The sequence below is a fragment of the Ursus arctos genome, unplaced genomic scaffold, assembly GCF_023065955.2.
Source record: "Ursus arctos isolate Adak ecotype North America unplaced genomic scaffold, UrsArc2.0 scaffold_4, whole genome shotgun sequence".
Taxonomy (NCBI): domain Eukaryota; kingdom Metazoa; phylum Chordata; class Mammalia; order Carnivora; family Ursidae; genus Ursus; species Ursus arctos.
Window position 1 is genome coordinate 51,749,122 of NW_026623056.1, and position 21,403 is coordinate 51,770,524.

The 21,403-nt window shown below is 39.2% G+C and overlaps 1 protein-coding gene across 3 annotated transcripts in view; it reads right to left on the bottom strand.

Annotated features, from left to right (window-relative positions):
* Positions 1-21,403, bottom strand: part of CRYBG3 (crystallin beta-gamma domain containing 3) — a 105,731-nt gene that overhangs the window by 37,130 nt on the left and 47,198 nt on the right. For 2 of the 3 annotated variants that reach the window (XM_026491664.4, XM_026491674.4), the window contains exons 5-12: positions 20,612-20,656; positions 19,923-20,038; positions 18,838-18,985; positions 13,847-13,983; positions 12,415-12,529; positions 11,263-11,298; positions 8,825-8,958; positions 5,397-5,523 (exon numbers count right to left, since the gene is read on the bottom strand). In XM_026491664.4, the coding sequence (XP_026347449.1) occupies positions 5,397-5,523; positions 8,825-8,958; positions 11,263-11,298; positions 12,415-12,529; positions 13,847-13,983; positions 18,838-18,985; positions 19,923-20,038; positions 20,612-20,656 (858 nt within the window). Of the gene's footprint in view, positions 1-1,571; positions 2,692-5,396; positions 5,524-8,824; positions 8,959-11,262; positions 11,299-12,414; positions 12,530-13,846; positions 13,984-18,837; positions 18,986-19,922; positions 20,039-20,611; positions 20,657-21,403 lie in introns of those variants that run through there. The other variant, XM_048214853.2, reaches the window with a different exon arrangement.

The window sequence follows — 21,403 nt, forward strand, 5'->3', positions numbered from 1 at the left end:
TTAATAGCCCATAAGTGATTTGTCTTAAAGTCCCCAGGACAAGCCTTCCAACTGAAATATGTTTACAGCCTGGGTGCCACACCAGCAAACCTGGTTGTCCTGACAACAAAACTTTCCATCATCTGAAGAACCTGAACATGCCTGTTTCTTGTCACATGCAAGTACATAAAACCAGCTCACGGTGGCTGTGAAGATACGACGTGATGATGAGCTGAACGGGCCCTGTCTGGGTCCTGGCAGGAACCGCTATCAACAGCCACTAACCAATCAGGCCCAACCATAATGGCAGGGTCTTCAGCAGTTCTCATAAAGACATAAAGAGATAAATACAGACACGTGCAGGTGTGCTGTGTTTGTGCCCTTTCATTAAGAAATAACTTGTGTTATGATGTGATGTACTTTACTTGAGCAATGATTTGCATGAGTCCTACTGTGTGCGTTGTGGGAGAGTGAGCTGGGAAGCAGGCTGGGGCTGCCTTGTTAGGCAGGCTGGAGATGAGCAGAAGAGGAGGGATCCGCTATCACAAGACTCAGTGCCAAGTACAAGAGCTGGCAGCATATGACTTCACAAATTTCCTCATGTGACTTGAGTTTGTGTCCCTTCTATTCTGGCTGCTACTTCCAAACACCTGGCTGAGGGCCACAGGAGCCTGTAAGTGGCATCCCTCTCTTCTTTACATCTGCTTTTGTTTAGTCATGCCTTCGCTTGCATTATAGCTTTTGCCTTGTTTCTAGGTACCTTTCTGAGCCATTCTCCTCATTTTCACTCCCTCGACATTTTTCACTCAAACCTACCAAATATACAGTGTCTGAGCTAGTTGACTAGTTACCATCAGCTCTGCTGGGCAGAGCTCTAACTCCAAGCCAAATCCAAACACCTGGGGCTCAATCTCCAGGGATCACATGTATGAAGTGTGATATAAAACATGCGAAAAACTACAAAATCCAGAAACTTCAGGAGGTGACTGCAAAAGACGCTTAGAGTCACGTCCACGGTAAGCACTGTGAGGTTTCCAGGTTACTAGCATCCTAGCTTTCCCAGGCACAATTAAATAATTTTTAAAGTCTTAAGTGGAGCTCTGTTGCTTAAGAATGAATAATGATGGGATGATCTCAAGTCTGTACTCTGCTTTCTATTTTTAAAGCACTTATATGCAAGGGAAAATGTGGATAGCTTACTATGGTCTCTGGTACAGAACTTCCCATTGTCAGAAAAAAAATCCAATGAGCAGGTGCTTCAGGACCAAAGATACATCTTTTTAAGGATTAGTAATTTGGGTGTTTTTAAATTCCACAAAATCTTGCAGCTGATCTGCCCTGGAGCCCTTGTGCTATAACCTTCTGGTGGACAAAGTATTAGGAGACACCAGTGGAAATCTGGTGTACCCATTAATTCAGAAGAAATAATGATCTCCATTGCACCTGGTTTCAAAGATCTGAAAAGAGGCCCCAAGACTGTAAATCTTAATAAAAGCAAATCCAAAAGTTAAGCTAGTATAAAACTGAGGAGAAATAAGCATAGCAAGAAAGTTTTATCAAGGAAGCCAAGGAATAAAAATTCCTTTTTTTAATCCCTGGAGTCTAAATACTCCTATACTCTTCTGGACCTCTCCTTTAAAAAATAAAAAGTTAACTCAAAGTCATTATATATCTGCCTGACTCATTTGGAATTAGAAACATATTTCCTGTTGTCTTCTCCAAGTACTCTGTGACACAGATTACATTAGCCCTCAGGAACATGTCCAGAATTTGACCTTAGTAGATCCAGAATTCTGCATAACGAAGCCAGGACATTAGAAAATTGCATTGTATTATGCAGTATTTCTATCTATCCTCTTGTTCATTTTATATTGTTTCAACTTAGATCTTACATGTAGTGCTTCATTCCTTCCTAGGTCAGGGACACTAGGAGAATCTGTATGGGGAATATATGTCCCACGCCAACTCCACCTGTTAGCTTACATAGGCTATGACAACCACAAGAGCTTTTTTTTTTCTTTTTAAATATTTTATTTATTTATTTGAGAGAGGGATACTAGTGGGGGAGGGAAGAGGGACAGGGAGAAGCAGATTCCTGCTGAGCAAGGAGCCCGATGCGGGACTCAATCCCAGGACCGTGGGATCATGACCTGAGCTGAAGGCAGATGCTTGACTGACTGAGCCACTCAGGCGTCCCAACAACCACAAGAGCTTTTTAAATCCTATGTCTAGCTCTACTGTATCATAAACTTAAAATTTTTGGAGGTAGATCTTGTTATATCTTATCATAAACAAATTAGTACAGGGGGCAGAAGGAAACTTTGGGAGAAGATGGATAGGTCTGTGGCCTGATGGTGGTGATGGCTTCACAGGTGCACACTTATCCACAAAGTCATTGAGTTGTATATACTACATATATACAATTGTTTTATATGTTAATAATATCTCAATAAAGTAAAAAAAAAAAACAACACCAAAACTGCTCCCCAACTCTATGCTGTTTCTGAATATGAAATACTTCATCTGAAAATATTTTAGTGAACATAAATTTAAATTATAAACTGTCTGAAAGTCATGTAAATAATTACTATACATGTGTCTTGGTCTGTGAGGTGTACATATATTTACAGCTACAGATGAAATGCTACTAAGCCTTTGGTTGAATGAGATCCAGTCTTCTGCTGTTAGGATGCTTTTTTTAGTCCAATCATTCTGTAACAACAACAACAAAAATGGATAATTTGACATGGGGTCTAGAGTAAGACAGACTTGCCCTGAAATCACAGCTCTACACTTGGGCCTGGTGCCTAACCTCTCAGATCCTGTTTCTGTACCTGTAAGATGAAGATCATAAGAGTACCTCGTGGTCTTTGTGAGGATTAAGTACAAGTATGCATGTAAGGTCATTAATAAGTACTTGACAAATGTCAAGATTATAATGAGGATTATGATAATATCTTTATAAGCTAACAATTAGTCTTTTAATTGTTAAAAAATCTTATTTTAAGAGAACAGAGGATTTTCTGTAAAGGGCCTTTTCATTTACTTATATAAAAATGGTATCATTTTTGTAAATGCCCAAAACTTTTGTGTGTAGCTATAAACAACATGCCAATTCCTGCTGATTTTTCCGACGTATACATTATCAGACTGTCTATATCAAACATCCTCTATTTAACTATATAGTTATAGTATTTATATCTCTTCACGTTTTCTACTATTGGGAGATTTCACTGAGTGATCTGGGGGTTTTATTATTTGTTTGCTTGTTTTAGTGACAGTCATCCTGGGAAGGTGCCAACACATTCACTGTTAAACATTTCTAGGATCAGCAATGCTTCTATTCAATTTTAAAAAAGGAGGTAAAAATTAAAAATCATTCAATACTACGTGGAAGATGCTTTGAATCATGACCCACAGTTCCCTGAATGCAAGTGGTCATGAAAACCTAAAATATAAGATGAAGGTTCTATCTTGTTTTGTCTTGCGTGCCTTTTAGTGGTCAAGGAAGGAATGACTAGGGAGAGAAAAACCCGTGATCCTTGTATAATAGGACTGTGGACTGAATACCTCAAAAGTTATCTACCCGTTGCTCAAGCAAACTCAGTGCCCAGTCTTCAGTGGACTGTCCTATACGTCTTTCAGGTGGAACTGGTTTCCAACTCACTTTCTAACAAAGATCATTCATGGGGGGGCGGGGGAAGCTTCCTTGTTCCCTGTGCTGCTTCTCCCATTCTGGCCCTTCCTGCCTGACCAGGTGAAGGGCCCCAACAGACAAAAACCTGAAAGGCCAGAGCACACAACCTCCCTGTGCTCACTCAATGTCCCTGCACATCCCATAACCACCCTTCACTTCGTTATCAATTCCTTCGAAGAGAGCTTTGGAAACCATTCCAGACAGTTCAGAGTTTATATGAATACAGACTACTCTGGAAAGAGACTGCAGTGGTAAATCCTGACTCCTAAGAAAGCATGCCCCTCTGAACACATTAAAAAGACTCTAGAGCTGGTCAGGAGAATGAGCAACGTTTGATAAGCCCTGATTTCCTGCAGAACTCTCTAACATTTATCTCTTCTCTGTGACCTCATCAACTTCCACCTGGCATCCTGTAATGTCCAGACTTACCTCCTCCACCTCAAGCATTTCTCGGCAGACTCACCAAAGATCTTCCGAAACTTCTAATCTAATCTTGCTCACTAGGCCTAAAATCCATCATGGGCTCAAGGTCAAACCAAGAAAAAAAAAAAATCTGAACTCCTCAACATATATAAAAGGCCCTTCAGTGTCTGGCCTCATTTTCTCGAAGTTCTGCTTAATATCCTGACTTAACTGCATTTGCCAAACACACCAGTTTCACTTTTGTGAGGGTTTCTCAACCTCTACACTATTAACATTTTGGACCTAATGACATTTTCTTAAAAAGATTTATTTATTTATTTATTTTTACAGAGCGTTAACTAGTGAGAGCGAGAGAGAGGGGGGCATAGAGGGAGGGAGAGGGAGGGAGAGGATGGGAGAGGGTGGGAGAGCACAGGCACACAAGCAAGAGGAGCAGGGGGAGAAGGAGAGTCTCAAGCAGACTGCGTGCTCAGTGCAGAGCCCGATCTGGGGCTCAATCTCATGACCCTGAGATCACAGCCTGAGTGGAAAGAAACCAAGAGCTGGATGCTTAACCGACTGCGCCATCCAGGCGCCCTTGGACCTGAAGACATCTTGTGGTGAGAAGGCCGTCCTGTGAAGTGTGGAGGTTTGCCCTCTACCCACTAGATGTATCACAACCCCCCGCCCCAAACACACACACCTGCCCAAGTCACTACCCCCCAAAATGTCTCCTGACGCTATCAAATGCAATGGGGTAAAGTCACCTCCAGCTGAGAACCACTGGCTTACATCCTTGCCTCTTTATGTTAATCTCTTGCTAAAATAGTACCTACACCTTTCCCCTTCAGGCAGTCCTGGAACCTCTCCACGTGGCTAACTCTTGAACCTGAAATCCTGTTCAACCGTTATCTTTTCCTATTTCCAAGTGGGAGCAATTGACCTTTCTCTGGTGAGTTCTTTGTGCCTAATGCGATCATAGTCAAACATTATCAAGTATTTATAACAGTACTATTTTCCCTATCAGACTGCCAGCTCTGCAAAAGCAAGGACGGAGACTGGCCACTGTATCACCAGCCTCTGACACAACCCAGCTCACGAAGCAGGTGCTCAACAAATAGTATTGATGGGTGAAAAGTTAACCTAAGGGTTCTACAATCATCTTAGCTGTTAAGGAAAGCAGGCAAGCCACATAAGCAGTTCAGCGTAATGCTTTCAGGTATTCGAACAGTTTATAACCTCATGTTCTATTACAACTCATGTCTGATTTTCATGGACAGAAACCAACAGAAAATTAAGAATAATAATGCTAACTCACAGCTTGTAAGAACCGGAAAGACAGGATGGGGCCGCTTAATGCCCCACAGGCGTTACTGTCTTCAAAATCTCCTTCTTCAAGCAAGAATTGCTGGCCTTTAAAATGTTCTTTTTCATAGGCAACCCACCTAGAAATACAAAGGACATCCAATTGAGCCATTAATAAGATTAATTTTAAAAAGAGAAAATCATTATAAAGCACCTACTTGTATATCACATTTTAAAAAGCAACACATTTGTTTTGTTATAAAGACAGACAGATGTTGTACGCTTCATAGGTCAATAGCTTTTATAGTTTGGAGGCTTTTTCCAACAAAAGTTAACTGTTATAGGATTGCAATAGAGCAATGCTCGCTAAATGTTTGCGGTACGACCTGACACCACATCTCAACATGGTCAGAGGATAGTCTGCCAAGTAAAAAATAATGGAAAGCAGAAATAGCCAATGGGAAAAGTTATAAACCCATTTTGAGATTCAAAGATAATTATTCTTATTTTACTGACAAAGCCCTTCTGGAATCATAGAATGATTACTATATTTAACATTTCACTGGGTGTCAGATTTAAAACATATTACTGGTGGGTTTAGCAAAGAGAAATGCAAATGGGCTGACATTAGTCCTGGTGGCCTACACATATAAGAATACTTCTTTAAATATTTGCAGGTGAGCACTGTTGCTCCCACCATTTTATCAGTGGTGATAATGGCAATAGCAAGCACTGTGGCAGAGTATTTTCCAGGGACACAGTTTTTTTGGGTTGTTTTGTTTCATTTTAAGTAGGCTCCACACCCAGCATGGAGCCCAATGCAGGGCTTGAGCTCAAGTGACCCTGAGATCAAGACCTAAGCTGAGGTCAAGAGTTGGACACTTCACTGACTGAGCCACCCAGGAGCCCCTTGGGACACAGGTTACTTGACTTTTAATGGAAAACTATCAGTACAAAACACTGATAAACACCACTAGTCATTAAGCTCTTCCACAAAACCTACCTTTTTAATGAATAATTTACAGTAGCTAATGAATGTAATGTGGGCACAGATGGTTCATAACACAAGCTTCAATCTGCCTTTTGAGGCACTGTGTTGTTAGAATGGGATCCCCTCCAATGGGGTAGATTCTAGGATGACTATTTGGAGCTCCTGGGTTGGGGACTTCTGAATTCTGGGGTTTGACAAATGCAGTTGGATAGGGCTGACTACTATTGTTTTGAGAAAAACAAAACAACAAAACCAAAAAACTACTCCAAAAATTGTTTCCATAGGGTACAAAATAACAGTAGCCACCCAGCAATCATGGGCCCCTCCTTGCCTTCACCATGTAGGTGTGCATATGACGGGGAAGAGGGAGTCCACACGAGTTGGAATAAACCTTTCATACATCTTAGTGTATTTGTAATATGTAACAACATTATTTTATTCTTAAACTATTATGTGAAAATAAATTGCATAGGAAAACTTTCAAATTCTAAATGTGGCTTTCATTTATATAAATGTGGCTACTCAGAACATGCTTTTAATACACCTGAATGAGAAAAAGAGTAAAATACATAGAAGATCTTAATATTAAAGACAGATTAATAAATTACATGATGACAGTTTGAAAATCTGCTCAGCTTTAATAGATTAAGTTTTGTCTAAGACTCAATTTAAATATCCATTTGGGATATTTAAAAGCAGATGTTATCTGAGAAAAATGAAGAAACGTCAACCTCACTCTCCCTAGATTCCTCAAGATGGGACAGAGATGAGTTCCCACTGCCTGCAGATAAAGTTAAACAGTTAACAAAAGTGAAAAATGGTAGAAATAGTGAAAAAAATAAAGTTAACTGTTCACTTTTTTTTTTTTTGTATTTTTTTAGATTGTATTTATTTACTTATTTGACAGAGAGAGCGAGAGCGCACACACATGTGCGAGCCAGGGGAGGGGGAGAAGAGGAAGAAGGACAAGCAGACTATGTGTTGAGCAGGGAGCCCAACGCTGGGCTTGATTCCACAAGCCTGAGATCATAACCTGAGCCAAAATCAAGAGTCAGATGCTTAACCAACTGAGCCACCCAGGCGCCTCTCAACTGTTCACTTTTAAAAGGAGACATGATATTTTTCTCCTGCAGTTGTCATATAATAAAGGAAAGTGTATATGCTGTAATATAAGCGATAATATTTTCTTGAAATTCTTATAAAATAATTACCAAAAACTCAGAAAACAATGCAAATCATGATCTAGTTAATGGGAAAAACATTCAGATCCCAAAGGGAAGAAAAGGCAAAAATATTTAGCGGGGTTAACAAGAAGTGTACGTGTTCACAGATTAGAGAAGACTGTAAATAAATATGACACAACAAAAATTTGTTTATCCAAAACATGTTTGTTGCTTCAAGGGCCTAATAATTTTTTTATATTGAAGGATAAAGAATTAAATGATTACCGATATATCAGACCAATTTTGGATACGTCCTACATATCTAATACATGGCATAATCTCTTTTATTTCCATTTTGGCTAGTGTAGCCATCACTTAATATTTACTGCCAGAAACTGCAGAGTCTAAGTCTCTAAATGTAGGTCTTGAGTGATCTTAGGCCAGTCATTTAATGCCTATGAATAAAATATTTTAGTTGCATCTTTTGCTAGAATTGTATAAACAAGTTTTATGATGTTACTGCAAATAATGAGACATCGATACTTAAATTAAAACCAACCAGTATTCCAAATAAACCATCATATCAACAAAGAGACCAGCAATGTTTCTAGAGAAATCCTAGCACTGGGTTGAAAATGGCAAATAAGCTATGAAGAAAGCTTCTTCTGATTTTTATCTGCCAGGATACAAATACAAAGGCACACCCCAAGGCAGTCACAGATTTTCTGGGGTACTTGCCCCAGAAACTGCTGACTGAGAGTAGGATGGTAGCAATGATTGGTCACAATTGGGTTTATACTGAGAGCTTCTTGGGGGGCTTCCTCAAAAACAGTACAAGGCCAGAGGGCAACCAATGTTAAAAATCCTTGATTTGGGAAACACAACCCAGGCTACTTCTTTAATGAAGGACTCACTACCAAGATCCTCAGCACAGAAGGTCAACTAAGATCCACAGAATAGAGAATAAAAACTGGGGCTCTCATTCATGTTCAAAATTTGTAAAAATAAATAATTTATTTTTAAATTTTTATCTTCTTATTGTGTTTAGAATACTAAGCATTTTAAGTTTAGAAACTATTTTCTACATTCAATCTACCTCAAAATCTCTAATACAAACAAGCATTCACAGAAAAGCCAGTAGTGACTAATATTTTTTATTTTACAGTAACTTCCAGAAGGGATGTAATACTTTTAGATTAAGGCACATTGTTTCTGCTTGGCTTGGAACATTTTTGTGATCTTCAAAAAACAGACTATTCAATCAAATATTGTAAATATAACACTCACACTCCACCGATGACACGAATTGATCCAATTCCATGAAAATCCCCATTATTTTTTAAAAACTTAGGGACAGAATCTATGTGTTCACTAAAGTCTTTGGCCTGTCCACGGAAGTGAGGTTTTTCATAAATAATAACCTGAAAGATATGAAAGAAAATTACTTAACATGCTCGTATTTTGGAATAGACACAAAACTCATTTGAGACTAAAGACCCCAACAGGATGAATAGGGACCACTGTCCTTTTTATTAATACTTATTTACAATATAGCGTGCTGTCTGATATTCATGAGGAATATGTGAGCTATTAGCATAAAGATAAAATATCTTTATGGCATGTTTCTCTCATAATAATATAGTCAATTATGATTCCATTGTTTCGGTTACCCAAATCCTAGGACCAGCTCACAGGGTAAACTGTCTTATAACAGATTCTTGAATTATCTAAGCTTAGCTCTCTGTTTGGAATTTAATACAGACCTGCCCTATATTTATTGAATTTCCCCTATTAGAAATAAAAGCTCTCTATAGAGGTTCTAGGGCACAATAACAAATTATCTACTGGAGTGAGATAACACAGCTGCTTCTTAAACACTAACTGCTTCTATGGCAGTGGCTAGTCACTGAGAAGAGATATGCAAATTCCTGAATTTGAATACAAAACTTTCTAACAAGAAGTGATTGAAAAAATTAGTGTGGTTTTTCTTTTTTCTTTTGGATACTGGATTCATATGGGTGGGGAGTGAGTATAGTGGGAAATCCATTCCTGGCATTTCATTTACTTCACATTTGGACTGGTACAGGTGTGTCTCTCCTGCCATTTTGGTGTTCTTTACTTCCCAAGTATGACCTGCCTGCCGTCAGTATGCAGAAGTGACAAGGGTGATAACGGCACCCATCTATCCACACTCTGTCACCTGGTCCTATTTGTGGCTGATGGCATACGTTTTGTACACCCGGCAAAATAAGGTCCCATGCTTAAACCGAACAAGTTATAGCTCCCCTGTTTCCAAAAATTGATAACATTATACAAACTGAAAAAAATACATAGTACTGCTCCTGTTTTCCACACATTAACTCTTCGCAGGGTACTGTATCTGAAGTGAAGTTTTATTGGGGTTTAGTACTTTCTACATATGCTAAACACAATCAGACTAAGAAGCAGTAGTTCTTTGATGAGTAAGCCATCACCAACATCTAAAAACTTGATGTGACCGTCTGTGATAGCTATTTCATTCATATACTTCTACAACCTGTCAAACTGCAAATGTCTAAGGAAGACCCAGCCTGTCACACCCAGAGAGACTGAGACAGGAGTCACTGAGAAAGTGTCAGAGCTAATTCTGCATCTTTCAGGTCACTGGTCTGAAAACCTTGGCTGCATGTTATTAGAATCACCTGGGGAGCTTCTGAAAGACTTCTGACCACACCCCAGACCAAAACAGTCTCTCTGCGAGTGGAATACAAGCCTAAGTATTTGTTTTTAAACTTGGGTATATAGGACTCCAACAAGGAGCCCAGATGTATTACATATACCAGATACTAAGTTTTAAAAGAGTCCACCTAGGTGAGTAAGAGAATGGTGGTCCATTCGATCAATTAGGAAGCCCCCAGAAATGGGAGGGTTGGAGGAGCTGTGTCCTGTTTTGCAGGACAGGAGAAGGATGGATGAATCCTTCTTCCCACGCCTGCCTCTGGAAGTGCTATAACCTGGTCAAGCAGATAGTGCATCTTTGATCACTACAATGGTTTTCTTCCCATCTCTTGTCACACACATTTTATAATTCCACTTCCTTTTCTTTCCCAAATGTGCTTAATCCTGCCGCCACCACTGCTCCAGTTGTCATTGCCTCTGCTGTCCCTTCTGATACTTATACTTACAAACTGCCATCTCTCCGACAGGAGCTACCTACCCCTCTCTGGTCGTCCTTATTCTCCTTTGTGCGCGTGATTCCCAAGTGTCTGCTTGATACCTCCACTTGAATGCCAAGCTGCCCCCTCCCCACCAAATCAAAAATCAAACCTATCACCTTTCCATCCTGCAGTAGGTGTTCCTCATGTTTGACTGGGTTGTCAGCAAGACTTCCACCCTTCAGATTGAGTCCTCAGGGGCCATTCTGTGCGGTCCCTTCCCTCTACTCCCACATCCACTAATTAGATATTACTGACATGTATTCTGCTAACTATTTTTTTTACTTTTTAGCCTGCTATTAAAGTCTGTTTTTTTTTTTTTAAAGACTTTATTTATTTATTTGACAGAGAGACAGCCAGCAAGAGAGGGAACACAAGCAGGGGGAGTGGGAGAGGAAGAAGCAGGCTCCCAGCGGAAGAGCCCGATGTGGGGCTCGATTCCAGAACTCCGGGATCACGCCCTGAGCCGAAGGCAGATGCTTAACGACTGAGCCACCCAGGCACCCCTTAAAGTCTGTTTTTAAGACTTACCTTTAAGTTCATAGGCATTTCCACTTTTAGTCCACCCTTAAGATAAGAAATTTTAATATTAGATACAGAAACATTTAGATTATTTGGAAGTAACTAAGTGACATGTGTAGGTTGTACCAAAAAATCTGATTAAATACCTGCCAACATTAAGTTGTGGTAAATTTTAAAATTTAAGTACAGAATGCTACAGTAGTCAAAACCAAGTCAGAGGGCTCATCAATGTAGATGGGGCAAGAAATCTTTAAAATATACTTTCCAGATTAAAACCAGTACAAGGAAGGAAACGGAGCTTTTTAGTCCTTAAGCACACATGACTGCATAAAGATTTCATCCCACTGCAGAGAGTCCCAAGAAATAGAGTGGTGTTGCTAGATTTAAAACAACTCATCTGGCAGAGTAGATTTCCAAGCCACTGACCCCTCATTTCCTCCTGACAACTGCTCAGGCTTGCTAAGTTAGAGTGCTTCCCCTTCCAAGTTCCATCAACACTTTTATCATACTTAACTATCTTTGTGACCTCAAGGTTGTAGAGCATAAAAGGTAACCCCTTCTTCATACAAACTAATTCCAGAATTTCCTGTTTTTAATGCTACGCCACATTGTGGTATTTCTTAAAATTTCTTAGTTTTTCCTTGTTTTTATTTTTTAAAGGCGCAGAACCAAAAATGGTTTACCACATAGCTACCATTTATTTGAAGAGTTTGCCCTCAAAATGTTTGCAACAAAAATACTGTATGCACTTATTATCTTTAAGAAAGCAACCACTGACAGAACTGTCCATTTATTATTAATGCTGAGCTTATCATTCATTACTGTGATAGAAAAGCATATTAGAAAAGTGGTTTTCTAATAAGCATCAAAAAAAAATTCGGAACTGTATTCAAAATTTTCACAGAACAGTACTTATAAGGAAACTGCATGCACTGTAATAAACTTAGCACAAAGTAAATTCAGACATCTGTATTCCAGAAAACTTTAAAATGTTTTCATACAGATATTCTCTATAATATAGAGGCACAGAAAAATAACATATAGGTTGCTGATCCAATAATACACATATTCGTTTCTCAGGGTTGAGATGCATAAGAAATCACCATGGTTATTTTAGATTCATGGGCACTTTGGAAAATGCCAGTTTTTAAATTTGCTTACCATTTGAAGTGGATGCAATGATTTCACTTCTGTGGCAGAAATCTCAAAGAGTCCATGGTCTTCCTCCAGAACTGTAGCTTGCCCCTTAAAATTAATATCTGGGTAGGCAAGCCAACTAAATAAGAAATGAATGGTTTGTTAAAGTATAACAGGAACACTTTAGTCTGGTCCTGTAACAGTTAAAAGTAAAACGGGCTATCAAATAAACAAAAACCAAAAAAGCAAAACAAAAGAGAAAACCTTCATGGCAGAATTACAACCAGTAAAACACATTTGAAATGACTTCACCAGACAGCGTGTAACAAGAGTTAATGTGTTACTCAGTACTCATATTCGAACACTGTAAGCCTATTATACATAATCCAAGCAGTACATATTACTTTTCTTAGAATTTTCTAATATTTAGGAGGTGTGACACCTTTGATTCAAACAGAATATAACTGGAAGGAAAAACAAAATTCCACTATATTCTTTCCTTTTTTTTACAGTGGGGCAATCAGAGGTGGGATTCCACAAGGCATTTTACATCTTCTTCCTCCCCCCAATCAAGGTATTCTACATCTCTGACCCACATTTTTAGAATCAATAATCAGTTCGATTGGCTGCCGCAGGAACAGGATCTGAAATAAGATTCCCAAAGACCCACCTACCTTGTATCTAAACTTGGTAATCACAGACATACCTCATGGATAGGGTCACTTAGTGGGTCTGCCCACAGTTCTATTCTGTGGTTGGGAGACACAAAGAAAGATGTCCTACGGTGACCCCCAAATATCTACACCAACCATCATCGGAGCAGATAAAAAAGAGTGAAAGACAGAAAAGGAATCCAAGTTGAACTGGCATCACAGAGTTGCGATTCAAGCTAATCTGGAACTAAGTGAAGACTCGGCGCAGTCACACCCATAGTCCAAAAGATACCTTTGGAATCGGAGAGGCTTGGTATCAGACCCCCGCTTATAAGCTGGCAGCCTGAGACAAATCACGTAACCTCCTCATGTACACAGTGAGTCGCCCCACCTACCCTGCAGGAATACAATCAACGAGAAGAGTCCCACGTGTCTGGCACTGCGGAGGCACTCAGTGACTACCGGCTCTGAGACACTCCCGAAATAGTTCAAGCTCCAGATTTTTAGGCCAGGGACATGCATTTATTCCTCTGTCCCAAGAGGTGCTTGAAAACATGACGAATGCATCTATCAAGAACTATGTCTAAGAACCTCGATCTGCTCCTGCTGGGCCCTACATCAAAGACTTAATCGGATCCAAAGGAAGACAGGATCTGTTTCAATCCCTGCAATGGTCTTTCTCGAGGATCCAGGAGCATAAAAAAAGTTAAAACTTCACAAATACGTATGTCACCCACTGAAATTTGAAGTAAAAAGTTAAATTTGGTGGCCAAACACTGTAATAAGGAGAAACTGATACATACACTCCCGACTTCACAGTGAAGGACACAGATTTGGGGATATTCAGCTCTTCCAAATTGGGGACTGCTCGCTGTATATGGACAGGACAACATGCTGGGTCAGACTGTGGGGAAAGTTCTATCTCTGGAATGCTGCAGTCCTGAAAAAAAAAATTGGCTTTGAAATCATTTGGAGACACACACAACTCAGTATTCTCAATACCCTAGACACACAATTACAATTATTCTCCTTGTTCAGCTGAATTTCTTCACAAAAACAACATGAAGGAAATATTGTTTCACTTTACCAGTTTCTTAAAATGAATTTTTTTCCTAAGAAGTTACATATTGATAACATGAAAATTATAAGTATTGATTGAAAAAGTATTACTCAATTTTCTCTGCTTTGTTTTTAAAAGTCTTGTTCTATTAAGCAATCAATGTTCAGTTACCAAACTCTGTGAGTGCCAAAAGTCTTTAAGCCTTCCTTCTCAGAAGCATAACAAAGCCATAAGGAGGAAGGGAGTTAAATAAAAGCTGATCTCATGGGGGATATAAAAAATAAATAACAGAGAGGCACACTACTCCCTCAGTGTGTTATCTAATTTACATTGACAAAAGAAGTAGGAATTAGAAGTGAGGGTAAAGGAAATCTGTTTTCCTACTTGTGGGATTCTATTTATTTTAGTACAAGTTGGTTTGAAGAAGAAAGGCATTATGAAATTTGACCCTACCCTCCATCACATATCTACTGCCACCATGTCAAACCTTCCTTTAAAATTTCACTTACGTATCTCTTTTCTATTCCCACCGTCAAAGCCTTTCATCAAGGCTAAGACTTCGATTATGGGCCTGTTTCACCAGTCAAGTACTAGCCACGCTTTATATAGTTAGGCTTGTTAGAGAATGCCACTTTCCTCATGACACTTTTTGGCTCAAAACCCAAGCATATCAAATTCACGTTTGCCTTTTTACAACATGGCACCAACCCAGCGACCTGTAGGATCTCCACGCAACTCTTCAGTCATACTGGTATCCATGCTCTCCCCACTCCCTTTTTTTTTTTTTTAAAGATTTTATTTATTTATTTGACAGAGATAGAGACAGCCAGCGAGAGAGGGAACACAAGCAGGGGGAGTGGGAGAGGAAGAAGCAGGCTCATAGCGGAGGAGCCTGATGTGGGGCTCGATCCCATAACGCCGGGATCACGCCCTGAGCCGAAGGCAGATGCTTAACCGCTGTGCCACCCAGGCGCCCCCCCCACTCCCTTTTTTTATATGGCTTTTGTAAATGTTTCCCCCATTGCAACTAAAGAGAGAATTTTCTATATTCTTACCTACGAAAATCTTCTAATAGTCAAGTGCTAACACAAAAAAGAGCTCATTTTTTTCTTAGGGAATCCAAGCTACAATTATTTTTCCCTTCTCTGAAATTACAGATGGGCTTCTGTCTGAGCACCCTAGCTCCGTAATCACGAGTGTTTAATTATACAACTCAAACTTTCGGTAGCATAATTCTCACCTAGGACATTGTGAAATTCAAGCGATTGTGCTTTAATGAAACAGGTAAATGCAGTAACAATCAGAGGTGACATTAGGCTGAACAATTGTATTTTTTATTATAATCAGTTTTGCAATTTATAACTACAATTTTCTGATTTTTTAACCTCCTTCCAAACTGAGTTTTATTATTAATCATTCGTATTAGTATGTATAAGCAAATTAATATATTTTATTTTCAGAAAGCTAGTTCTAAAATGCAAAAGAGTAAAGAGGCATAACCTAAAATATCCTTTATGGTTTAAAAGTATATTTCCATTTAAAATTTCATTTCAAAAAGAGTCAGAAACGTCCACAACAGTCACCTGTCAATCTTCAAGGCTTTTGTTTGCTATGAATAATAGAGTTCTAGTAACATTATTTAAAAGGCTGCCATATTAATGTTCCCCCAGGGATGTAAGGTACAGTAACAGAATACATAACTAAGTGTCTCACACAAATAAGTTTCCTCTGCATTGTGTTATACAAACAATGCATGGGTGGTGTACTTTAAAAGGGAAAAAGCTGAAAGGCATCTGAGTCTGCCACAACACAGAAGGAAACAGCATAATGGAAAAAGCATAATGATGGCTAAAAAATGGAAAACAAAAATACGAAGTCTTATGTCCTCAGCCAGAGGACCAGGTTTTTCTCTAGTTAACTAAAAAAAATTTCACTGGTTAAGTTTTATCTTCTTCATGGTGGCTATTCTCACAGAAATAATGTCTCCTGCAAGACCCGCATCATTCTTGACGGACTGAGGCAGTAAACACCAACGAGTGAAGAACACTTTATAGTCACCTAGCAACAGCGAACAGTTTATTCTTAGCGAAGTTTGTATGGCTTCCTCCCCAACTTTTCTAGTCATAATATACTTTACAAATATCTTGATGAAATTTGCAAGCTTAGCTTTTGCAGGAATGGAGAGCAACAGGCAAAGATGGATTACAGTTAACAAAAACGGTAAGAACATCTAACGGACTCCACCCCACAGAAAATACCTTCAGTCCCTGATCTAACAACAGATCTCTCTCTTCTCGGCAAATTAATGAAGACAAAACTGAAGCAACTTCTGACCATAAGAAAAATGTCATTCCTTTAAAAAAAAAAATTAAATGCACAGTAAGCAGTAATTTGCAATATTCGTTTCTAATATTCGAGAAAAGAAACACCTGACTCAAGAATTACTGCAATGCTGCCTCACCCCCAATCATTTCTGAGAGCAAAGCTGGCCCTCGGGCAGAATCTACACTTGTTGCTAACGGACGATAACCTCCGCCATCTATTCACAGCGAAGTGAAGACATCAGGAAAGTATGATCTTTAAAGAACACTGAAGTTTGTCTGCTCAGATGCAAATAAAAGACGATGAAACAAGATAAAGTTAGCTCCAGGCTTAGGCCTAGGTGAATTTAGAATGGTAACAGTCCCCACGAAAATGAAGCTATCAATAAGTAGAATTTTGATAAGGTTGGAGAAAGGAAGCAGTTCGATGCCTGATTCTTACTTAGTAAAATATTTAGAACAATGCTAATGCCTTTTCCATTCGATGCTCAATGGTTTTTCCTTCCTCACTGAAGGTTGCTAGCCTGTTCAAGACATGAGGGCACGCACACTGCAATTTAAAAAACGACGCCAAGAACAAACACTGGAAGAAGGAAAAAATGCAAGCAACACTTATTCTTTCTTTTAATACAGTCTAAGCAGATGGCAGGTGTGCAAATACCCATTTATATATCCATATTCAACAGAGTTTTTTGCCAGATTTTATTGTGGTTGGATTTTTGGGTGGTGAGAAGGTTGTTGTTTTCAACAACTTATCTTTTTTCCCCCACTGAGCTTGGCATGATGACTGACATTCACAAGAAAAGCACAAAACCATACGTTTCTTAAGTCTTAGAACATTCTACCTACAAACTATTCATCTCAATCAATTTCTAGTGATTTAGCTAATTAAATGAGCACTCGAATGCTGCTTACTGAGCTGAACTGCTTGCAGTTAAATTGTGCAATGAAAACGAACACTGAGCTCAATGCTGCAGCTGTCCATCTCCTCGTAGTACCTCCGACATTCACCTCTGCCTCTAACACAGGGGGCTCTGCCAAGAACGTCCTCTCATTTCCCACCCACCTACCCGTTTCCTCTCTCAAATTCCAATCAGGTGCCTCCCCCATGGCCCTGCAGAGCATTCCCACTTCATATGGTTATGACTCAGCTGTCCCTCCCCTAGACTTTAAGCGATCTGAAGTATGAGATGGTATCTCACTTGTATTTCCATTCCCCGTGCCTATCACAGTACTGGGCCCAAAAGCAGAACACAGATTTGTTAAGACACAGGCTTGTTTGCAGTTTGCCAGGAAGTACTAATTCACATAAAATGCATGCAGATACCCCTTTCATGATGGCTTTTTCTGTATGCTAGCTTTAATTTTTCTGTATGCCATCTGCAACTATCAAGAATTTAATAACATTGACCCAAATCATTGTGATAGGGTCCGCCTTACTTCGTATTTTTAAGCATATAAACAAAATCTCCGTAACCTGAAAAAATACAGGGGCGCCTGGGTGGCTCAGTTGGTTAAGTGTCTGCCTTCGGCTCAGGTTATGATGCTAGGGTCCTGGGATCGAGCCCCGTGTCGGGGCTCCCTGCCCAGGAGGAAGTCTGATGCTACCTCTCCCTCTGCCCCTCCCCCAATCATGCTCATTCGTGCTCACACTCTCTCTCACACACACTTTTTCTGACAAAATAAATAAAATCTTTAAAATAAGAAAAAATATATATCCATGACTGTTATACGCATAACTGCAATAAATCATGTACTATTTTACTACTGAAGGAACTCTTAAGAATACACTGGAAAAATTATGTTCTTATTTGAGATCTGTCCTAATCACTAATTCACTTCTCCTCTAAACCACCACATCACTTCCCACAAAATGTTTTATTATACTGGGAGACCTTCCTCATGCAAGTATTAAATAATACTTTCTAAACAGAAAATAAAAAAGCAATACACCTTCCATTCCTCCCCCCACTCTTCCTTCTCTATGTTTCCCCTAACACTCATCACTCACACTCATACACACACACTCTCCTACACTCAGCAGTGGAGATTACTTAAAAAAAGATATCTGGAAATATCGGCTCTTTTCCTAAAGATGCCTGGATGGTATATTCCTACCACTATTAAAAATATGTATGTGTGTGTGTACACACACACACACACACACACACATATATATATATATATCATGTACCATTTCATTTTATGGCCCAGATTACAGGTAACATTTTAAATTATCACTCATTCTAATACTTCATATGCAGAAGTTCAAAAGATTATCATCAATATAATACAGACTGGTAAAACTAGCACAAATATTAGCAATCACTTCTAAATACTGCTAGGCCAAAGTACAGCTTTCTTACATGACAAACAAAACAAAATAAAATTAGGGAAAATCAGTGTTTGTTACCTTTAAGACACGTTTGATAGACCCCAATACAAAGTCTCTCTGTGGATGCTTCCTGTTCTGAAGGATCCAGTCACGATTTAACACCTTCTCCCCTTCTTCCAACACACATTTCTGACCCTGGAAATGTGGCTTCTCATACAAAATCCAGCTGAAAAAATATAAAAGCATGATCAGTTATAATTAATTTTCTAAGAAATGAGGCATAAAACAAATGATACATAAAACAAATGAGGGTCCACCGACCATCTCACCTACGTTTTAAAACCTGAGCTCATTTCCACCATTAGCATATAACCCTATTTTTGAAACAATCATATATGCTAATTTAAATATAGACAAATAGCATAAGAACAAAGTGCATACAACTTGGAAATATTCCTGAACATAATCTACGCCTACGCTTACATTTATGCTTGCACGCACTTCCTGGATGGTGTATAAACAAAGCTATACACTTCTATTAAAACGGCAGCTTCACAACTTCAAATTTTAAGTAAAATGGGAGCACATGTGTCCCATTTTATGACCTGAAGACAACACTACACCAAGACCACTTCCACCATGAATACTGACCAGGGAGTAACTGAGACACTGGACAAAGAAGTTGTGGCCCTAGCGTGTCCAAGGGAAGCGGTCGACAACAAATGAGGTTTCCGGTCATTTTTACACCATACAAAGAATCCTTCACTTCTTGACCATGTCAGCTATACGAGTGACTCTAAGTATGTGACCCTCACATTCCTCAGCATCCCACAAATTTTTAACTCACTTTCAAAGCTATGCTTCATTCGACTCACGCCTTTAACTCAACTTGCCAAATCTATCCCGCTAATAATGTAGTTTCAGAATGGTATTGATTGTATGTAATATATATATTAGGTCTTGCTACTTATGCCTGGCTTTAAGCACTAAAAACAACCTATATTTTCTGTAACAGTACATAAAGAGAACAATTAAATTACAAAACACTAATGATGTTTCAAAATATTCTGTGACTTCAACAAAAAATGCAAAAAGTGTAAACAGTAAGAAAAACCACTTAGTTGGGGGGCACATGCTACAAAATTTTAAAAGAGATCTCTTACCAGCCCCTTACAACTTTTATCCGCACCCCATTCGGAAAGGACCATGATGTAGCATCAGGAATACTACAGTAGATCTCTTGCTTATATTTCCTTCCATGGAGATCATAGATAACCATCTGCAACATATAGTAAGGAGGCACAATAACTAATTTTAAGAATGCATTTAAAATTCCAAAATGTCCTAGAATGTAGAAAATAAAATATGCTAAATATATAAAATTATTACTTTAGATGCTAAATCTGTAAATAATTCCTTTTAAAGTCAGTTAAAAGTATTTACTTTAAACTCCCCAAACCTGAAAGTAACCTTTTTTTTTTTTAAAAGTCAACTCTGTACCCAATGTGGGGCTTGAACTCACAGCCCTGAGATCAAGAGTAGCACGCCCTCCCAACTGAGCCAGCCAGGCGCCCCTAAATTAACATGATTTTTCATATTTTATCTTAGTCTATAAGAAACTTATGCTTACTGGGGCACCTGGGTGGCTCGGTCCGTTAAGCATCTGCCTTCAGCTTGGGTCATGATCTTAGGGTCCTGGGATCGAGCCCCACTCTGGGCTCCCTGCTCAGTGGTGTCTGGTTCTCCCTCTCCCCCCCAACCATACTCTCTCTTTTGCAAACTCTCTCTCTCTCAAGTAAATAAAATGTTTAAGAAGAAAACCAAACAAACAAGAAAAGAAACTTCTGCTTACCTTCCCAGGTCTTGGGTTACATCTCAAGATTTGTTTGTTAATACTCTGAAATAATAAAAGTGTAAGAAGGAAGCCTTAAGAAACATCAACAGAAAGATACATAGTTCAGTTTCTTAGCAGTCACAAATCTAATTCATCACATATTTACTTAGGGGCCATTACATGCAAAGTAAACCTCTAGGTACTACAAGGGGTGTAAGGGCAAATATAAAGGAAAATAATGTGTTGTTTGTGCCCTCAAGAAGCTTATAGCTACAAAGGGGAAAACAGATTACACTCACATGACTCTTCTCAGTGAAGGACTCAGTGAAACTACAGGTAAAACACAAAAAAGATGCCAAGTGATGGCCATCAAGGGAAATGGCACCATAATGGAGGTCAGGTGACAGCACAGGGAGGCACCCAAAGGCTTGTCTGAGCAAGTGATACGGAGAAGACCTTGAAAAACAGGATTTCAGTAAGTGAAGCAATGTGGCAGGTTGGGGTCAGGGAGTAGAGGAAAAAAATGTCCATGAAGAGAACATATTGAGGAAAAGCACAGTGGCAGGAAACACAGGGTGCATGACCAGGGCATGAGGAGACAAGGCTGGACAAAGAAGACCTGGGTGTGTTGTAATGCAGTGAAGATGTTCCACGTGACTCGGTAGGTGATGGGCAATCATTATAGAAACACTTCTTCAAAAATCCCACCCTTTCTTTTAAAAAGATTCTGCTTTGCAAGTTACTGGTTGATATTCAAGTATATAACTATTTGACACTGGCTGTTCAAGGTGAAGATACAGGTCTTGGGAA